General features: G+C 42.3%; 1 protein-coding gene across 5 annotated transcripts in view; it reads left to right on the top strand.

Moving 5' to 3' along the window:
- Positions 1–21,521, top strand: part of VPS13C (vacuolar protein sorting 13 homolog C) — a 127,410-nt gene that overhangs the window by 97,545 nt on the left and 8,344 nt on the right. For all 5 annotated transcript variants that reach the window (XM_082197992.1, XM_082197991.1, XM_082197990.1 and 2 more), the window contains 18 exons: positions 2,645–2,773; positions 4,033–4,166; positions 4,299–4,425; positions 4,819–5,054; positions 5,285–5,435; positions 7,194–7,334; positions 8,185–8,266; positions 8,352–8,421; positions 9,505–9,616; positions 11,757–11,870; positions 15,834–15,973; positions 16,419–16,500; positions 16,873–16,986; positions 17,757–17,832; positions 18,059–18,222; positions 19,695–19,740; positions 20,045–20,168; positions 20,633–20,747. In XM_082197992.1, the coding sequence (XP_082054118.1) occupies positions 2,645–2,773; positions 4,033–4,166; positions 4,299–4,425; positions 4,819–5,054; positions 5,285–5,435; positions 7,194–7,334; positions 8,185–8,266; positions 8,352–8,421; positions 9,505–9,616; positions 11,757–11,870; positions 15,834–15,973; positions 16,419–16,500; positions 16,873–16,986; positions 17,757–17,832; positions 18,059–18,222; positions 19,695–19,740; positions 20,045–20,168; positions 20,633–20,747 (2,157 nt within the window). The remainder of the gene's footprint in view (positions 1–2,644; positions 2,774–4,032; positions 4,167–4,298; positions 4,426–4,818; positions 5,055–5,284; positions 5,436–7,193; positions 7,335–8,184; positions 8,267–8,351; positions 8,422–9,504; positions 9,617–11,756; positions 11,871–15,833; positions 15,974–16,418; positions 16,501–16,872; positions 16,987–17,756; positions 17,833–18,058; positions 18,223–19,694; positions 19,741–20,044; positions 20,169–20,632; positions 20,748–21,521) is intronic.

The raw sequence follows: 21,521 nt of genomic DNA, 5'->3' as shown, positions 1-21,521 counted from the left end.
CACCAGGATTTCACTCTTCTCTTCAGGAATAATAATTTTTACTCTGATATAATAATGCGAACAATTCCTGTTAATGACAATCTTAATACTGTGCTGTTACATGGAACTATCATGATCTATTTATGTTGTAAACAGTGTTCAAAACTCCCATTGCATTTTGTGAGATGGAATTTCATTAGCACGAGCTGTTTCTGATCTCTGGGTGCAGTACTGTACCTAAGATTTCAGATTAAAACTGTAGAGTAGAAGGAAAGGAGGGCCTTTTTCTCCTTCCCCACTTCAAGCTGCTCCGAAGACTAGAGAAGAGACTTAAGAATATTAGGGGGGTAATAGAGGCACATTTGAAAAAAATTGGAGAAACAACAGGGTTGCAAATTAATTGGTCTAAATAAGAGATTATGATATTTAACTATGATGAAGATGAAAAGGGGAATTTTTTGAAGGAAAAAAGATATAAAATTAAGAAATGTAATAAAGTACTTGGGAATAAATACAACAAGAACTTTAGAAAATTTAGAACAAGAGAATCTTAACAAATTAAAGAGGGAAATTAAGGAAAAGCTGGAGGAATATAAGAAATTTAAGCTTTCATGATTTGGAAGAATAGCAATAATTAAAATGAAGTTTTTGTCTAGAATTTTTTATTATTTAGAATCTTACCAGTTAAAATATTGGAGACAGATAAAGGGTTGGTAAAGTATGATTAATAAATTTTGTAATGGAGATAAGAAACCTAGAATTAAGAAAAGATGATGGTGTAAACCCCAGAAAACAGGTGGATTGGGCCTCTCCAACATATATTATATAGCAAATCAGTTAAGATGTATCTTAAACGGGATAACAGAACAAGGAGAATCATCACTGAGATATGGGCAAAATATAAAGAAAATTGATACCAGTCAATTCTCCACTAACCAGTGGTGATGATAGAAGACTTCCCAGTAAATTTCAAAAAGGAAAATTTAAAAAGAAAAAAAGAAAGAGAAGACAATATTTAAAATAAAGGATTGTGTGGAGAAAATGAGAAGCAAATAACAAATAAGAGAACCTCTAACAGGAAGCAAAATAACTTGGTTTAACTGGATACAACTGGAGCAATGGACAAAGAAGTGTTTTTTTTTATAATAGTTTTTATTAGTAAGAAGTGGTTAAGGGAAAACAAGAAATGCAAAGAATATACAAAATTCAAAAAAATGATTATAAAAAGGAGAGATAAAGAAGAAAATATAGTTATAAAAGGGGAAACCAGTGAAATTTATAAAATATTAGTAGAAATGGAGGATCAACAAGATCAGTTAAAAGAGGTGCGGGAAAAGGACACAACAGGGCAGATAAATACAGGAGAAACACACTTTGAAAATCTTGTTTATAAGGATAAAATACATTATAAGTTAGTATGGAGACGGTATTTAACACCAGTTAGATTAAATCAAATAAGGAATATTCAGTGTTATGTTGGAGGAGATGCCAGGAAACTGGGACTTATGTTCACATGTGGTGGGGGTGTAAATATGTACAATTTTTTGGCAAAGGGTGTTTAAGGAGATAACAGAAATCACTGGGTTAAAGGTGACCAGAGGTAGCATTCTTATCAATTTACGAGGGGGTGGAAGGTTTGCAGGCTATGAAGGACTTGCTCACAAAATTATTGATGGCTACACAAATTATTATAGTTAGGAAGTGGAAGGGGCAAGGTGAATATAAAATGGAAGAACGATATAAAGAGGTGTGGGATTTTGAGCAGATATGGAAGGTATTTGTGGAATTTCTACTGTTAGAATGGAAAGGGATCAGACCATTGCAAGAGGTGTTGAAGTTTTGGGAGGTTGGATAATAATAATAATAATAATAATAATAATAATAATAATAATAATAATAATAATAATAATAATAATATATTATTTGTACCCCACCCATCTGGCTGGGTTTCCCCAGCCACTGTGGACAGCTTCCAACAAAGATTAAAAATACATTAAAATGTCACACATTAAAAGCTTCCCTAAACAGGGCTGCCTTCAGATGTCTTCTAAATGTCAAGTAGTTGTTTATCTCTGACATCTGATGGGAGGGCATTCCACTGCTGAGAAGGCCCTCTGCCTGGTTCCCTGTAGCTTAGCTTCTCGCCTTGAGGGAACCACGAGAAGCCCTCGACGCTGGACCTCAGTGTCCGGGCCGAACAACGGGGGTGGACACGCTCCTTCAGGTATACAAGGCCGAGGCTGTTAAAATAGATAGTTACAATGGAAGAGTCTTGGGGGTGGGGTATACATATTTATTTATTTTTATTTGTTTATTATTATTACTTTGGTAAAATAATAACAAATAAAAGGAAGAATATTAGGGGGTGGGCAGGGGAAGGAGTAGATCATGTGAAAAATGAACATAATATTTTAGCTGCAGTTCATTCATTTTTAGCTTTGTATTTTTGTTATTTAAAAAGTGTGCCTAGACATTCCATTGTTGTGCCCATAACCTGGGTTTAAGGTGCCATTTAGCTCCTAGCTTTCAGATCTCAGTTTCTAACACTGGTTGCAAATCTCATCAGTAATGGTTCCTTTAAAATGGTTGCTGTACTTCTGTTTTAGATGTCTTTTGTTGGACATATTGCCGAATTTAAGCAGAAACCTTTTATTTTGCCCACTAGTGTCTTCCATTCTGGCCAGAAAATTTGTCTGGAAAACTGTGCATCAGAGTGATTGGCTGCGACCGTGTGACCAAACCATTCTTTTTCAGCAGACAGGACAATGGGACTCTGTTGAGTCTAGAAGAACTGGTGAGAATATGGCATTTTTTTATTCCCTGTTGTGCTTACTTTAAAACATGGTCATGAACAATATTTGTTTTTAAAAAGACATATAAACCAAACTTGCAAATAAACGCACAAAAGCTACTAGCTTGAAACTATCTTTACTAGTCTGCTGGGGATCAGGGTTGGAGTGACAGGAGGCACAGAGAGCTTTGTCTCTCTTCTAGCAGCCCCCACTGCATTTCTATGCTGCGAGCAGAGATGGGATGAAGCACTTTATCCCTCTTCTGCCTGGCCCTCTTCTGCCTGGCCACTCGCCTGCATGAAATTCCTTATCACATGGCTACCATGAAGGTTTTAAAATGCAAGGCTGATCTAAATGCTTAAAGACCACAAAAGTAGTTGATCCACCCACCTGGTGCTATCTAAACGTTTAAAAGAACAGAAATGTTTTCACAAGCGACTTAAAATTGGTACCTTGGTGGGCTTTCCTGCATAACTTGTTTGAAGCTATAATGCTATTACTGAGATGACCTCACTCTACATAGCCACACAGTTTAATTTCCAGAAGCTACAAGATCCATGTTCAGGGCCTGTTCTGTAAATCTCAGGTTCCTTTGGATAAAGCAGCCATGATGTTATGGTTAGCTAGTAAAAAGGGAGGTTAAAGTTTATAGCCATTGGTGCTGCGTGGTTTCTGGTTATTCCCAGGAGCAGGAATAATATTGGTTGCTGGATCAAATGTGGTAAAGCTAAAATTGGATGCATTAGAAGTGTAGCTTCCAGCTTGGACTACCGGCAAGAAGCTGCTAGCAGCTTTGAGAAGGGAAGAGACAGAACTCTCACGCTCCATTCATTTTGGGTTACCTCATCTGGACTCTCGTGTGAGCCCCATTGTAAGAGCCAGAGTTGTCTGGTTGACCAGCAGCTGTTTGTTGCTACTGTGAACTACTTGCTAGAAGTATAAAGGCTAAAAGGTACGGTGAAGCTTGAATTAGGCTATGTGGATATCAAACCATAGCTTTTAGTACCATATCCATTTACAGTGGTACCTGGGGTTACATACGCTTCAGGTAACAGACTCTGTTAACCCAGAAATAGTGCTTCAGGTTAAGAACTTTGCTTCAGGATGAGAACAGAAATCGTGCTCCGGCGGCGCAGTGGCAGCAGGAGGCCCCATTAGCTAAAGTGGTGCTTCAGGTTAAGAACAGTTTCAGGTTAAGTACGGACCTCCGAAACGAATTAAGTACTTAACCCAAGGTACTACTGTATTTTATTTTCAACAGAGCTCAGGGATCCTGGTAGACGTGAACGTGTCTGATCATTCTACAGTTATTAACTTCTCAGATTATCATGAGGGAGCGGCACCTGCTTTGATCATAAATCATACTCCATGGGCTTCTCTTAAATACAAGCAGAGGTATGTGAAAGAGCTTTCTTCCATCTTTTGAGAGAGGTGCTTTGCTATAGGATGTATAATATTTTTAATCTGAATTCAGTTGCACTTTTGTTCATCCATAACTAACGTTGTGTTTCTATTTTATCCGTGCAGTGGTTTACAGGAAGAGATGGAACTGAAGCCAAGGGGAATGAGGCTGTTTGCCTGGGCAGATCCCACTGGAATAAGAAAATTAACTTGGGTGTATGCACAAAACTCCGGAGAACATGATCTTCTTAAGGTATTTGGTGTCGAAAGAAAAATCGGTCAAGTCTGAACTCCATGGGAAACCATTTCTATAACAATCAATAATGCCCCTCAACTCAAAACTGTTTCTGCACTTCTATGCATCATTGGTACCTTTCAATATATTATGACAATTCTGTTTCTTCTTTAACTTTCAAATTTTAAAGTCAATGTAATTATGTAGACAACCCTAGCTTGTAGAAGGCTTGCACTTCACATACCATTTATAACACAACACAGCAGTGTTCATTTTGTTTGCATTGCTTGCACTTGCTACAAGCTAATACAAATTAATTTTGCTTTAAAAATGACAAAGGTGTGCCCAGTGTTACATTAGTAGGTTCATTTTGTGTTATACAGCCTCTTCTTTTCCTTCCTGCCAATCCAGGATGAGTGTGGTCAGTTTCCTTACAACTCCAATACCCAGATCCATTGGGTCTCTTTCTTGGATGGACGCCAAAGGGTGCTGCTTTTCACAGATGATGTTGCCTTGGTTTCTAAAGCCCGGCAAGCAGAGGAGATGGAGCAACCGGATCAAGAAATAAATGTTGCTCTTCACAGTGTTGGGCTTTCACTAGTCAACAACGAAAACAAACAGGAAATTTCTTACATAGGAATCACCAGGTACTGTTCATAAATAATAGCTGGCTGCCTGTTAATTCACAGAAGTTCTGTTTTGAAAATCAGAGCAAAATCGCTTCTCATTTTCCTAAAACAAATATTCGTCTAAGCACTGCTCCTTCAACCATGTAAAGCTTAAGAAATTTGGATTAGTTAAAATACAGTGCTGTGGATTGTTTCTAGTTTTTTAAAAGTAAAGGTTTAACTTAATCACCAATGTATTTATTTTTCAGTTCAGGCATTGTCTGGGAATTAAAACCAAAGCAGAGGTGGAAACCATTTAACCAAAAGCAAATACGCCTCTTGGAACAGGCATATCAGAAACATATTTCTGTGCGAGGTGTGGAAGCTTCTGATTGGATTAAAATAGACAACAATTTTGAGGTATGCTGTGGTATCACGTACATGTTGCATTTATGCTACTGAGCACAATAAGACATTTTGCAAAAGTCTTCTGTTCATAAATGTTAGTTGGAGAATATCGAGGCTTTGAACAACTCAACAAAAAGCTGATCTCTGAATCCCTGTCAGATAATTTTGAGAATGCAGACTGGCACCATTGCTCCTTACTTTCTTGTATATAGACCTAGGAAGCCATAATGCTTAAGAACTATCCTGCATGTGTATGCAGAGAAACACAAGGTATCTGAGCACGGCAAAATAGAGGAGATACAGTCAGGGGAGTAGGAAGGGGGGTGCGGGGGGAGCAGTACGCTCCGGGTGCCATCCCAGGAGGGGAGACAAAATCCTCCCTGGGTGGATCGCGCCGCCACACCGCAATCCGCCCCCACCTGGAAGATCACACCACCACCACGCTGCGATCGGCCCCTGCCAGGAGGATCACGCTGCCATGCTGTGATTGGCCCTGCCGGGAGGATCACACCACCGCACTGTGATTGGCCCCCGCTGGGAGGATCGCACCGCTGCACTGCGATTGGACCCCCCCCCCAAGGATTGCGTCGATCACCCTGCCACTCTGGGTGCTGTAACGGCTTCCTCCACCACTGGATACAGTATGGACAAGCAAGCAAAGGCAGATGTAACACTGTTCAGCATAGCGTAGCCAAGTGACTCTAGTTATGGGAAAAGCATGAGACAAACAGACTTAATGAGCAAAACAAGGGGCGTCTCCTTGAGAGCCTCCTGTTGAGGTAGAAAGGCAGCTGCCACTGTCCTGTCAGTGTTACCCAGCTCCTTGGTAGCTGAACCAATGTCTTGCTCCATCCACTGTCACTTTCCCATTTGGTGAGTCAAGTGGGTAACAAAAGTTTCTTGCCATATCTTTTTTTAATCACCCAGAAGGCATTCCAGAACCTTCTCATGGAATATCTGCAGTGTCCTCTGGGAGCTGCTGCCCTCCATGCTCCTCGTGACACCTAGGTCTTCCCTCATGTCGGCTTGGGTTAAGTAGATCATGAAGCTGGGAAAGATTGCAGGGGAGATCCAGGGATATTTCCTCTGTCACCTCAGTGGTCTGCACTCCTCAGGGCAGCCCCTAATGGCTGCTGCCCACCCTTGCTGTTCTTGCCTGAATAGGTTTGTCAGGAGCAACTTAGAGGAGTTGGAGGTTGGGTCTCAGCCAAGTCTGGAAATCTTCCATGCTTCCACTTGACTAGCCTCCCTAGGCAAAAATGGCAGCAACTGACAACAGTTTTTAGTGGTCCAACTACATGATATTTCTTTGCTTGAGCTGGGTTTATTGCCAAAGAGAGGAGATAGAGAGGGATGAGATTAATAGCAGCTGCTGCCAAGGCAGGCTATTAAGTTTGAACGTGTAAGCCCCAGGCCTGGGTGAAAGCTGCACAGTTGGGCTTGGGGAGGGGAATGAGAAACAACTTAGGAACTAGCATGTTTGCTACTAACCTGCTGGTGACAGTTTTGAAAGCTGCCAAGCACCTTGAACGTGACAACAGTCCTTGCCTATCCCAAACAATTTGGTGGTCTGTAAGGTCACTGAAATAATGTTCTGCCCTTCCCTGCATAAGGGTCTGGAAACACTCTGCTGTTCAAAGGGGCTCTTACTGGGCCAAACCCATCCCAAAAAGGCATCTAGGATCCTAGACGAAATACCTCTCCATCCCAACAGCGTGAAATTGAGGGGTTGTAAAGAACGGGGGTTAAATGTATATGCGTGTTTTTCAGGTTAACTTCAACAAGATGCCAATGGAAATGCGCCTTCCAATCAAATGTAGCATAAAGCGAGATTTCTTATCCGGCATACAGATTGAATTCAAACAGTCACCTCACCAACAAAGCTTACGGGCCCAGTTATACTGGCTTCAGGTACAAATCTTTGATTTATTTATTTATTTATTTAGAAAACCTTGGTGTTATGAGGGATAGCAGTAACTCTGGTCAAGGAAACTGGAATCTTAAAGATGGTAGTCATGGACTGTATAACGGTTCTCTGGAACCACAGTTGTTCTTGGAAAGACTGTGGGTCACTAAATGATTCGTCATCTAGTTAATTATTCACAAGAATTTTAAAACTATACTTCGTTTAAGCACAAAACATTCTGTACGTTTTGTAAAAATTAAGAGCCAAAACCCTGCAACAATAATCTTAGTTCTTAATTATTATTTTATTTAGCAAAGATAAGATTTTTTAGGTGCTGACTTTGTTTTTGTGTGTGTAGCTAAGCTAAAGGAGCTTGAAAGTGAAATCCTGTGCCAACTTACCTGGGAGGAAGCCCCATTGAACTTAATGGGGCACATTTCTGAGTAGACATTGTATGATTACAGGTAGATTGCATTTTATGTTGATTTGACCTACATGATTGTAGTGTCATGCGGATCGTCAGAAAATAAATAAATGCAGAGTGGGGAGAAAAAATGGGGTGGAAGAGCAGGAAAGAATGACAGACAATCACATCAGCCATTGGAAGTGTATTAGAGTGTGTTTGGAGAGTCGGTGGAGTGTGGAGAGAGTGGAGGAGGTTGCAGAGAGGTTTTTTTTAAAAAAAGCTATATTTCTAAAAGCTTGAAAAAATAAGAAAAAACAATATATGTGCAGTAGCCAGGAATATAACCCGCACATAACATTAAATCTGTCTGTACTCTGCTAAAATAATAGTCTTGATTAATGTTTATCATATATTGGCTTCTTATATATTGGTTTGTTACTCCCTTGAAGGTCGATAACCAGTTGCCTGGTTCAATGTTCCCTGTTGTATTTCATCCTGTAGCTCCTCCAAAATCCATCGCATTGGATTCAGGTAATAATATTTTTAACATTCTAGATGCAGCAAGAGTCAGCCACTTATTAAACAGGTATTCATTTCACCTCTTATTTTTCCTTAGAACCACGGCCATTCATTGATGTTAGTATCATCATTAGATTTAATGAGTACAGTAAAGTGTTGCAGTTCAAGTAAGTAAAATATACTTAAAGGTTTTTGAAACATAAGCCATGTGAATCTCACTCCTAAATAAATTCTTAATTCTTAAGGATCGGAGAAAGGACCAAATTAAGCTAGAGCAGGGGTTGGAAACCTCTGGCCCACAGTCTTAATTAGGTCCAGCTTGGCCTGCAAGACCCCTTCCCCCAAGCCGTGCCCACCTGCTTCACACCTGATGTCACATCTGAGGGGCAGGTCTGGGGCAGGAAGAGATGCAAATGCCCATGCAAAACTGGGAGCCTGAAAGCATGCTTCTTATTTTTCATTGGCAGGGGAGGTTTGCTGTCACTACTGGTTAGCTGATTGGCGGTGAGAGCAAGCCTGTTGGGACCCTCTGTGCTACAAAATTATCAGTGGGGAACTCAAAGCTGGTTTCCAAGTCCCTGCCTATCAGCTGATGAGCAGTAAATTCAAGTCTCACATGGCTTGGATTCGCTGTGCTATAAAGGAAAAATGGATCACCTGTTGTCATAGTGATGCCAGGTGACTGACAGGCCCGTGACGATAGGAAGAGCCTAGGATTAGGCCAGTTGGCCACAGCTAGTTCCCCACCTCTGAACTAGAGTGATTTCATGTTTCAAAAAATATATTTCCCACATGCAAAATTTCCTCTAGAGGACTAGAATGGCCCAAAACATTTAGCTTTAATTGAGGGTAGAAGCTTTCTGCATATACAGTCAAACCCACAGATTATTTAAACTGGAATTGCTTAATAAAATATTTTAGTCTAGCCCCATCTTCATTGGGACTGTGAATGGTTTCAATAAAAGTACTTTGAATGAAATGGTATATGGCATGGCATGGACCATCTGTGGGTTTGGGCCAAATCTGTTGAGAGGAGCCAACCACAAGCCTGTGGAATTACCCACAAGTTTTCCACCACTTTATTGTTTACTCTTCAAGGAACTCTGGCATTGCAGGTGCATCACAGGTAGCTGCATAAGCAGAAATGGTCCAGTATTTAACTTGCTTTGAAATTAAATATTAACCACAAAAAGGGCAGTTAGCCTCACGGAAGCTGTGTTGTCAGTTACTTGTATTTTCCTTTTCCTCAGGTATTTCATGGTTCTAATCCAGGAAATGGCTTTGAAAATAGATCAGGGATTCTTAGGAGCTGTTATTGGACTCTTCACTCCATCTACAGACCCAGAAGCTGAAAAACAAAGGGTAAGGTCTGCTTGGGACATCTCATATGTTGAGCTGAAAATCTGTTTTTTAAAACATGCCAGTCTATGAAAGCACAGAAGAATACTAATGCTAGATCTGACCATAGAAATGACTAGAGAAAATTATTTATTTTCAAGACAGTAATTAGCAACATGGGGGGGGGGGAATATAACTAAACAAGATCTGGACAACTGTGTAATATTTTTAGTAATTTCTGGAAACTCTGTTTTGTGTATAGTGTTAGTACACAAAACAAGTTTGGGATGAGTTTACTAGGCATCAGATTTCCAAAAGTTGCCTGTGGCTTTTAAGTGCTGTCCCAGAAAAATGTTCTTACAAGCTGATCTTGGTGTGTCATGGATTTGGCATATGGGTGGCCTGTTGCTATGATAATGTGACAAACAGCCCTGAAAGTTCTGGTCACAGTAAACGATTAACTGTTGTTTACCGTGATGCCATCCTGGGCTCCTAAGGGTATAGAGAATGTTTCCATAGAATCATAGAGTTGGAAGGGACCCTGAGGATCATCTAGTCCAACCCCCTGCAAGCAGGACTATGCAGCTGTCCCTTACAGGGATTGAACCTGCAACCCTGGCATTATCAGCACCATGCTCTAACCAGCTGAGCAGTCCAGCAGACGGGCAGGCCATAAATTTAATAAATATTAATAGTAATAATGATGTTCGAATGGGGCTGCAATTTTTTAATTATTGCAGAGAGTTGAGCGTCTACTTGCTGAATTTTCATCGAAATAATATTTTCAAACCAGTGTATTGAAAAATGCGTAGAAGGCAGTTTTTAAAGGAGGTAATTGGAACAAATACTGTAATTTCCTGTGATAGGTAATGTTACTTGAAATGAGAACAAATTGTATCAAGACAAGCATATAATGTAATAATATAATTATAATATAATATAATATATAATTATAATATAATATAATATAATATAATATAATATAATATAATATAATAATATGCTGCCCATCTGACTGGGTTACCCCAGCCACTCAGGGCAGCTTCCAGCAAATTAAAACACAATACAGCATCAAACATTAAAAACTTCCCTGAACAGGACTGCCTTCTGATGCCTTCTAAAAGTAAGATAGTTGATTATTTCCTTGACATCTGATGGGCGGGCACAACTAATAATAATAATAATAATAATAATAATAATAATAATAATAATAATATCTTTATTGTCATTGCCCCCTCTCGGGGACAACGAAATTACTTGGCTGCTCCATCCACCCAGGTAGGGCACTCCACACAAAACTACTGCGAAGGGCCTCTCCTTGGTTCCTTGCAACGACACTTTTTTCAGTGAGGGAACCAGCAGAAGGCCCTTGGAGCTGGATCTCAGTGTCTGGGCTGAATGATGGGGATGGAGACACCAAGGCCATTTAGGGCTTTAAAGGTCAGCACCAGCACTTTGAATTGTGCTTGGAAACGTACTGAGAGCCAATGTAGGTCTTTCAGGACTGGTGTTACATAGTCTGGCAGCTGTGTTCTGGGTTAGTTGTAGTTTCCAAGTCATCTTCAAAGGTAGCCCCACGTAGAGCGCATTGCAGTAGTCCAAGCGGGAGATAACTAGAGCATGCACCACTCTGGCGAGACAGTCCGCAGGCAGATAGGGTCTCAGCATACGTACCAGATGGAGCTGGTAGACAGCTGCCCTGGACACAGAAGTGACTTGTGCCTCCAGGGACTGCTGTGAGTCCAAAATGACTCCCAGGCTGTTCACCTGATCCTTTAAGGGCACAGTTACCTCATTCAGGACCAGCGAATCCCCCACACCTGCCCACCTTAAACAGTACTTCTGTCTTGTTGGATTCAATCTCAGTCCGTTAGCCACCATTCACCCCCAACCACCTCCAGACAGAACCACTCACACAGGACATTCACCACCTTCACTGGCTCTGATTTAAACAAGAGGTAGAGCTGGGCATCAGCCGCATACTGGGGAACACCCAGCTCAAACCCCCTGATTCATACCTCCCAGCAGTTTCATACGGGGGGGGGGGAGGACAGAGTCTCGAGGCACCCCAAATATAGAAATGTTTCATCAGTTTGTGTAGCGCCTGCTGTTCAAGTCTGAACCTAATTGAGGATTTCAATTAAAATTATTGCTATTTTAACAGACAAAGTTGATACAAAAGGATATTGATGCTCTTAACACACAGTTGATGGAGTCATCCTTGACTGATATATCCACCCTCAGCTTCTTTGAGCACTTCCATATTTCTCCTCTGAAGGTATGTTTGAAAGGACTGTGGCTTGGCAACACAAAAATCAAGATTGTTATACAGTGGTACCCCGCAAGACGAACGCCTCGCGAGACGAAAAACTCACAAAACGAAAGGTTTTTTCGTTTTCGAGTTGCCTCGCAAGACGAATTTCCCTATGGGCTTGCTTCGCAAAACGAAGCTTGCCCCGCAAGCTCCGGGGACAGCGGGTCTTCCCGCTGTCCCCGGACCTCTTTTGAAGCAAGGGGCGGCGTGGAGAAGCGATCTCCCCGCAGCCCCTTGCTTCAAAAGAGGTCTGGGGACAGCGGGGAAGAAGCGATCTTCTCCCCCCGCTGTCCCCGGACTTCTTTTGAAGCAAGGGGCTGCGTGGAGATCGCTTCTCCACGCCGCCCCTTGCTTCAAAAGAGGTCCGGGGACAGCGGGGAAGAAGCGATCTTCTCCCCCCGCTGTCCCCGGACTTCTTTTGAAGCAAGGGGCTGCGGGGAGATCGCTTCTCCACGCCGCCCCTTGCTTCAAAAGAGGTCCGGGGACAGCGGGGAAGAAGCGATCTTCTCCCCCCGCTGTCCCCGGACTTCTTTTGAAGCAGGGGGCTGCGCGGAGATCGCTTCTCCACGCCGCCCCTTGCTTCAAAAGAGGTCCGGGGACAGCGGGGAAGAAGCGATCTTCTCCCCCCGCTGTCCCCGGACTTCTTTTGAAGCAAGGGACTGCGCGGAGATCGCTTCTCCACGCCGCCCCTTGCTTCAAAAGAGGTCCGGGGACAGCGGGGAAGAAGCGATCTTCTCCCCCCGCTGTCCCCGGACTTCTTTTGAAGCAAGGGGCTGCGGGGAGATCGCTTCTCCACGCCGCCCCTTGCTTCAAAAGAGGTCCGGGGACAGCGGGGAAGAAGCGATCTTCTCCCCCCGCTGTCCCCGGACTTCTTTTGAAGCAGGGGGCTGCGCGGAGATCGCTTCTCCACGCCGCCCCTTGCTTCAAAAGAAGTCCGGGGACAGCGGGGAAGAAGCGATCTCCCCCCCCCCCCCCGCTGTCCCCGGACTTCTTTTGAAGCAAGGGGCTGCGCGGAGATCGCTTCTCCACGCCGCCCCTTGCTTCAAAAGAAGTCCGGGGACAGCGGGGAAGAAGCGATCTTCTCCCTGCAGCCCCAGGTCCGGGGACAGCGGGAAGCTTCCCGCTGTCCCCGGACCTCTTTTGAAGCAAGGGGCGGCGGGGAGAAGCCTGCCCCCGCCGCCCGGCTTCGGAACGATGCTCCGAAGCCGGGCGGCGGGGCGGGAACACCTTCTGAAGGCGGGCAGGGGGCAAAAGTCTTTGCTCCCCCCTGCCTGCCTGTCCCGGAGGGCTTTTGAAGGCAGGCGGGGGGGAGCAAAGACTTTCGCCCCCTGCCCGCCTTCAGAAGAGGTCCAGGACCTCTTCTGAAGGCTGGCGGGGGGCAAAAGTCTTTGTCCCCCCTGCCTGCCTTCCCAGGGGCTTTTAAATCGCCCCGGACAGTGGAGAAGTCCTCCGCTGTCCCGGGGCGATTTTAAAATGCCGCCCGCCAGCATTTTAAGATCGCCCGGACAGCGGAGAAGTCCTCCGCTGTCCCGGGGTTTTTTAAAATGCTGGGGATGGGAAGAAAAGCCCTTGTCCCCCCCCCAGCCTTCAGAAGAGGTCCGGGGACAGACTGTCCCCGGAACTGGTCTGAAGGCGGTTTCCCTAGGAACGCATTAATTGATTTTCAATGCATTCCTATGGGAAACCGTGCATCGCAAGACGAAAAACTCGCAAGACGAAGAGACTTGCGGAACGAATTAATTTCGTCTTGCGAGGCACCACTGTATTATGTAATATTAGGATAAGGTTAAGAATAAAATGGTGTTGGATAAAGTGATACTGCAATATATACTCAAGTCACATGACCGCAATATTTGTTATTTTGTACATTTGCTGACTAACAGTAGTGTAAATATTGTATTCAATGGGCACCGCCTGACAGAACAGTCCTCACTGAAGCTTGTGCTTATTATCGCCATTCTCATTTCACAGATTGGCAGCCTCACAGCTTGCTCAGTAGCGAGAGGACGGCACAGCATCTTGGGTGCAGTCTTGCTGTGTTTCCATCTGTGACAAATTTTAATTTCTCTCTTCATTAACTAGCTAAGTAGATGGAAGAAAAATGCTCTTGGGTTCCTTCAAAGTAATATGTGGAACCTGCCTTAAGTGATAGTGATGGTTTTGGGTTTATTTATTTATTTAAATCAGTGAAGAGAAAAGGCTGGCTTAAATCATGTTTCTCACTGATGCTACTTCTTAAGTTTCTTAACCTATGGTGCAAACTTGCCCACTAAACCACATTAATTTAGGACTACGATATTATTTATACTTTTGACTCATTCTTGCAACAAAGCCATGCATCTCTTTAGTCACTCTGCAGATACTTTGCATGCTTTACCTGTAGAGGGAATATCTTTAAAATGTTCTTGCTTAGGGTCTTTCTTATGACCAGCACCCATGACACTAAGCAGAATCCTATTTACTCAAATGTCAATGGGGCTTTCTTGTCAGGAAGTTGATACAGTACTGTAGCTTAAGTATTTGACTATAGGCATCGGTGCATAGCACAATCTTGTCTTCCATTTGTCTTTCCAGTGTGCATTGCTCCTTTCCGCTCCACTTGGCTCAGCCCCCCCCAAACAAAAATGAAGTGCCCACAACTGATAGGTCAAAGCAGGTTTAATAGTTCCCAGGCAGACTAGTGCAGTTTATTTTTATCAGGTGAAAATGAAATGTCCGCTCATCCTCTCTGGTGGGTGCCATTGCGGGCTGGCATTCCCCCTCACGCCAGGATGCAAAGTGGGAAGTCCTAGGGACTGTTTCCCAGGCAGCAAAGGAAGTCCCATTTGCCTAATCAGCAAATCACAACCGAGCATGGGACCCACCAGGGGGCAGGCTCCAGTATATTATGTGGGCATGTGGTTTGTTCTCCAGCCATATTTTTGGGATCTCCCACCCTCCCACTATGGCATAGCTGGTTCCCATATTTGGGGCCAGGCTGGAATTTTTTCAGTTGGCAAATTGGCTCCAGCCCTCTGGTTTTTGCCATCTTCGTAGCAATTTGGTGCTTTAAGCATTAGATAGGTCTAGTTTTGGTTGGAGGAGAGGCCTGACCCCCTCCCCTGAAATGGGCTTTCCCGTTAAAGGGACCCAGGGGAGATGCTTCTTTTCGGACGCCCGGGCAGGGGCGAGGGGCCACAGCAGCCCCCAGGTGCAATCCAATGGGGAAGTTGCCCTTTGATGTAGGTCAGGGACTCCCTCCTTTCCAGTTGATCCCAAAATGCAAGATCTTCCAGCAGGTGGACCGGAAGGGATGGGATCTACCCAATGCCAATCCTCTTATATCTGCTGGCATTAAAGTTGCGGCCTGATTTCACCCAAAAATGCAGTGCGTCTTATTCTTGGTATTGAGAGGAACCGAAGAGGAGGGGGGATGCCTTGCCACACAAATCTATGAGCCATCCATCACCTTCTTGTATCCTCATTAACCCAGAATAGAGGACAGGAGCTAGAAATCATAAAAGAGAGAGAGATAAGCAAAAGAAATAAAGAGGATTTCCAATTTTCCGTCTGTCAATCATGTATATAAAGACTATTTAGAGTATTCAAAATGTTCTAAATTTACATAGAAATGTCTCCTTTTTATCTCATCATATCTAGAAGGTGGTTCAAGCTGAAAATTAACTGTGGGTCTAATTTAATATAAAACATTTCTTGTATACTGTGAACACTCTTTTCTGAAAAGAAAGCATGATTGACAGAATGATTAGCAATATAACTGAGCACTTAAAAATGTTGTCACAAACATCGTCACAGATCTAGTAGCTCTTTTTCTGAAGCATTTTTCAAACTTCTACATGTTTGCCACTTCCATATGTCTATATATTTAGTAAAACCTGACAAGCAGGTACCCAAAATGTTAATTCATATCCACTTCTATCTTGTTAGTTGCATTTGAGCCTTTCTTTGGGCTCTGGTGGGGAAGCATCTGATAAGGGCAGAGGAGAAATGATAGCGATCCATTCTGTGAATCTACTACTGAAGAGCATTGGGGCCACTCTTACCGATGTAGATGATCTAATATTCAAGTAAGTGGATGAAGCAAGTGTTTATCTCTTAAATTCTCTTTCTGGGTTCTTGTTCGGCATTTGCAGTACTAATTATTTTTAACCACCCTGTCACTACACATGTTCATGCTTCTGGAAACTTATTAGAACAGTATTGAGTAACCACAGAAAGAGGGCTTTATGAATGGAGAATGGATACTCATAAAAGTGGCTAAGAGAACCTGCTGTGGTGTTGCCTGCTCAGTCACATCTCAGGCTTGAATTTGCTGCCATAGGCAGCTTGCATTCTCTTAACTTCAGCTCTGCATTTTTTACATGGGGATAATGCCAATGAGCTTTACAGGGTTATTCTATAGATGAAATGATGTACGAGAAGAAAATACACTGTAAGTATTTAGAAGTTTTAGACATTCTTAGCAATGGGAAAACATCATTCTTCAGATGCTGATTTGATGCTTCTTTTCAGGCTTGCTTTCTTTGAAATCAAGTATCAGTTTTACAAAAGAGATGAATTAATGTGGAAAGTCATCGGGCATTACAGAGATCAAGTAAGTTGTTTGCCCTCTGCATCATTTTCTCCGCTGTATTTCTAACTGAACTTTGGATTTAGCACATCATTTCCACATGCATTCATAAGGCCTGAAGCTCAACTCTCTTTGCCCAGGAGGCATTAATATTGCAGTGTGAAATTGTAGTTCCTAAGCAAGGACATACTCTTTGCATTGTGTGTGTGTGCACACCCCCTCCTACCCACCCCCTCCTATCCACACCACACTCTCACACTATAGTACTGCTGTTAAAGCTACCATTAAATATTGTTTGTTTTTGACGTGCATAGATTCTCATCCATTTTTTATAAAAAAGCTGAATACTAATTATTTCTATTTTGTGTTTCTGTGTTTGTTTATTTTTTACCTTAGTTCTTGAAGCAGGTGTATGTTCTTGTGCTGGGTTTAGATGTCCTGGGTAATCCTTTTGGCTTAATCAGAGGTCTGTCAGAAGGTGTGGAAGCTTTCTTCTATGAGCCTTTCCAGGTATGATGTCACTGTGCCACTGGAGTTGCAGGTTGTTGGTTTCACTGGATTTCTTTCTGAAACATTCTGATCTTTTATTTTGATCTGTAGCAAAGGATTTGTAAACTGACGACTTCAAAAACCTGTGTGTTGAATATAACTATGTTAGGAAAAAAGAACAATATGTATACTGGCTTCAGTAACTATATTTTGTGTCTCTCTCTGTGTGTGTAGCCTGGTAAAACTGAATCCAGTCCTTTGCTGCTGCTCCTGACCAGCAGATGAGGGCCACTTCAGTTTTTTGGAAGGGTTGTGTCAGTAGAGCTTGACAAGGCAGAAATCACGAACACAGCATCCATCTACAGATAGGTAGCCGTGTTGGTCTGCCATAGTCAAAATAAAAAAAATTCCTTCCAGTAGCACCTTAAAGACCAACTAAGTTAGTTCTTGGTATGAGCTTTCGTGTGCATGCACACTTCTTCAGATACACTGAAACAGAAGTTGCCAGATCCTTCTATATAGTGAGAAGGTGGGGAGGGGTATTACTCAGAAGGGTGGTGGGAATGCATGTTTCCTTATCTAGCTTCTGTACACATATTCCAGCTAGGAGGCATGCAGCTAATTTAAGTGATCATGGTTTTTGTCAGACATGACTTCTTTCAAAAGTCCAGTATTTGTCATAAAGATCATTTTGGAGCTGCATAAAGCCACAAATGATGGGAGTGTGGAAGTGGTGTGGATGTGTAAAACAAAACAAAAAACCCTCAAATGTCTTTTTCATCCTTCATTAGGGAGCTGTTCAAGGACCTGAAGAGTTTGCTGAAGGTTTTGTGATTGGTGTAAGAAGTCTGCTTGGCCACACCGTGGGTATGTTGAACACTTCACAATTTTCAGTATATTATACATGCACAACCTAAATGTCCATGCAAGAGCTGACTGTGTAAAAAAATTATTGGCCCATTCAAGATTTGGTCTCAACACTCAGCCACCATTTAAATTGCAATGGATCACCATAACAGTGCATCTATCTTGTTCTCAACCTTTTTCTGCAATGGACTTGGAACCCCATAACGTTCTTCTACTTGTCTGATAGGCGGAGCAGCAGGCATGGTCTCTCGAATAACTGGTTCTGTTGGGAAGGGTCTGGCTGCTATCACTATGGATAAAGAGTACCAGCAGAAGAGAAGAGAGGAAATGGGTCGTCAGCCTAAAGATTTTGGAGACAGTCTTGCCAAAGGAGGGAAAGGCTTTCTACGAGTATGATGCTTAGATATTTTCTGGACTTCTGTGTGAGAGTAAAAATGGATAGATAAATCTGAAATACATTTTTTCTGTCTATTAAATTGAGCCTAATCCATGTGAAATATGCACATTGGGCTCCCCTCCCCAAAGTTGTTTGTGTTTCCAACACTAGTTAGTGGAAATTTTTTTTTGGCAGCCAACCCTAGCAGCAAAAACTGAAGTATTAATTTTATGCAGTTGCATTTGGCTTTGAACACTGAAGGGTACTGATCTATTGGCCAGGCTTCATAATGTGGGACAAAAAGTTCCTAAACATCCCAGCGCTTGGGTATGTGTGAAGCCATACTAGGGACTTGGGCTCCAAGTGGAAGTTTGAGAGGCAGAGCTGTTTCTGATCCATGTTCCCACAACCTTTTTTGTGGCATCTTGTTAAAGATGACATGAAGTAATTTTGCTTCCCTGCTTCCATCAGTCAGTGAGGTGAGAGCTGGGCATCATAAGGATAGCATCACATGACACATTTTGTTCAACGATATGTGTCAAGGAAAAGAGAGAGCAGCAGCAGTAGTTCCATCTTCCTCATAATATTTGGTTAGACTTTCCAAGGAGGCATACTGTAGGCATTAGTGCAATTTCCTCTCCACTTCTTCGACGGGGGTAAATACAACTGCCTTATTGATCAGAGCCATACCGTGCATCTTGTTTTTTGATAATATTCAGTGTGAAAGAATTGGAAGCTTTGGGTTATTTTTCACCAAGGAATCAGACATGGTGGACATCAATGCTCTTGAAAACTTAGCCAGACCTCCAATTTAGCCTGTGTGTAGATGCTATTTGATGACACAAATTCTTGCCCTTGGACCCAGCAGCAGCAGTAAAGGTTTGGTAAATGTATGAGTAAGCACCTGTGTAGCCGCTCTTGCTGAGCTAGACAGCTGCTTACAACAAAGACTAGAAAACTAGACTACTGTAGGTGGTCTGACATGGAGTACTCTCCCGCTGCATAGTTGCTTGATCATCATCTGCCATTTAGTGCTGTGTTTGGCTTCTTGTTTTAGTGCATCTGTTATCTGTGGTGCCTGAGTTGGTCTGGGGTGAGCTAACCTTTGAGTACCCTCCTTGCAGCAAGGTTAGGACATCATAAGTGGCCTTCTGAGCCCTTTTGTGACTTGTGCTTATGCCTTAATAGGTCTTTGTCAACTATATCAACTGACCTTTGAAAATATTGTTTCAGTGTTTATTAATTTCTGTGTGAATCATGGACAATGTCTTAAAAATATATAACAGTAAATTGTGAATGTTGGGCTGCGTGTGCCCATTTCATCACCGTGATACCCCTGGTTGGGCAAGTTTGTGAACTTGCCCCAAGAGAGACTGTTTTGAATACTGAGGTCCAAAGACTGAAAGTATAAAACGTAGAGGACGGTGGATGAAATTAATTTGTAACTTTTTGATTTTGACTTGCTGTTCTCTCTATTTCCTTTAAGGGGGTTTTCGATGGAGTGACTGGGGTAGTCACGAAACCTGTAGAAGGTGAGCTCTGATATTCTGACTTGGGAATTTCATAGTTTCAGAATTGCTAAGTAAAATTTTTTAATGCCATTTTATTCAAATAAAACCTACTATAGTTCTAACAGTATTAAACAGTTGGACTAATAACCCTCAGGGTCCCTTCCAACTCTATAATTCTATTACTCTATAAAAAGTGATATTTTAAGTAGAGAACCAACACTCCTTATGGAGGAATTATGTAACTAGCAGAATTGTATACTTTGAGTCTTGAAACCTAGCTTGTTGCAAGAAGATGCAATTCTGTTTTATATTCTTATGCTGGAAGGTGCCAAAAAGGAAGGTGCTGCTGGCTTCTTCAAAGGGATCGGGAAGGGTCTTGTTGGTGTTGTGGCCCGTCCAACAGGAGGTGTCATAGACATGGCAAGCAGCACATTCCAGGGGATCCAGAGGTAAGAGGGACAGGGGGTTGGACTGGGAACAACCATTGAGAAGCCATCTTTCCAGTTTCCATCATATGTGGTTCAGGTGTTGGTGGGACAGAAAGAAGAGCATCTGCTGAAAATTTTTAAACCGGTACTGACTTGTATAAGAGAATGTGATATTTTAGATAATCTGGTTCCAAGTCATTTCAGGGCTTAACTAGCACTTTGAATTGCATTATTATTAGGGCACTACGTGTGCCACCCTTTTTTTCTTTATGAAAACTCAGTTGCTTACGATAATTCAGTATCGGAATAACAACTTCTTGTTTAGTATTTTCATTGTCTTGAAAGCTTGAACTGATTCTTGTAATAGTCAACTTGCATGGGGAAAGTATGCAAAGACTCTGTTTAATCCTGAAATTATAAAAAAATAAAATGAATTTACGACATAGAAAATGGAAATCTGCATTGTTCACAATGTTACTTGACAGGGTAGCGGAATCAACTGAAGAAGTATCAAATCTCCGTCCTCCACGTCTCATTCGTGAAGATGGCATCATTCGGCCCTATGACAGGGGTGAAGCTGAGGGGTATGACTTATTTGAGGTATGCTTTGTCATATATCCCAGCTTTAACAGTAAAAAAATAGAATAAATGTATTTAAAGTATCCAAATATTAGTGGCAGAAATTTCACCCACAAAGTTTTTATGTGAAAAATACTCCACATCTGCATCATTGCTTCTGCCTGTGGATTTTGTCTATAATGTTCCCAGGTGTGATCCATTTCTGATGGTTCTTTACTTTAGAGCTTGACTATTCATGAAGGGGTCTATATGTGTGGCAGAATACATTTCCAAATTCTGCACCATTGTCTTGAGAGTTAAAACCTTGCATCCCACAAAGGATTCAGAATGTAGCTATATTTAGGCTAGACTTTTTCTTGCTTAGTTTATTGTTGGGAGCTGACTTGCTATCTGCATCATGACACCTAAGAACACGATAACTGTCATATATTTGTGCCTGGGAAACAAATCTATGCAAACTGCAGCCCAGCCTAACCTGATACTTCATTTTTCACACACTGTTGGTTTATTGGAAGGTGTTTAGTCACCAAGGAGATTGCTTTTTACAACCCAAGACCAATGTGGCATAGTCACAGAATAGATGTGTTGGATTTGGAGTGGGGAGACCTGGGTTCAAGTTCTTGCTCAGCCACAAAAAAATTTGGGTGGCTTTCGGCAAGCCCTTCTTATCGGCAAGCCCATCCTAGTCTGATTCATGGGATAACTTCAGTGCTTTTTTAAAACATTAAAAATGTTTGGGTGCTCTCATTTTGACTCAAGATAATCACCATTTTATATTTCAAATCAGGGAAAATA

This window comes from Podarcis vaucheri (assembly GCF_965113315.1).
Source record: "Podarcis vaucheri genome assembly, chromosome: 14".
Classification (NCBI taxonomy): domain Eukaryota; kingdom Metazoa; phylum Chordata; class Lepidosauria; order Squamata; family Lacertidae; genus Podarcis; species Podarcis vaucheri.
This window is presented reverse-complemented; position numbering and strand designations above follow the sequence as displayed.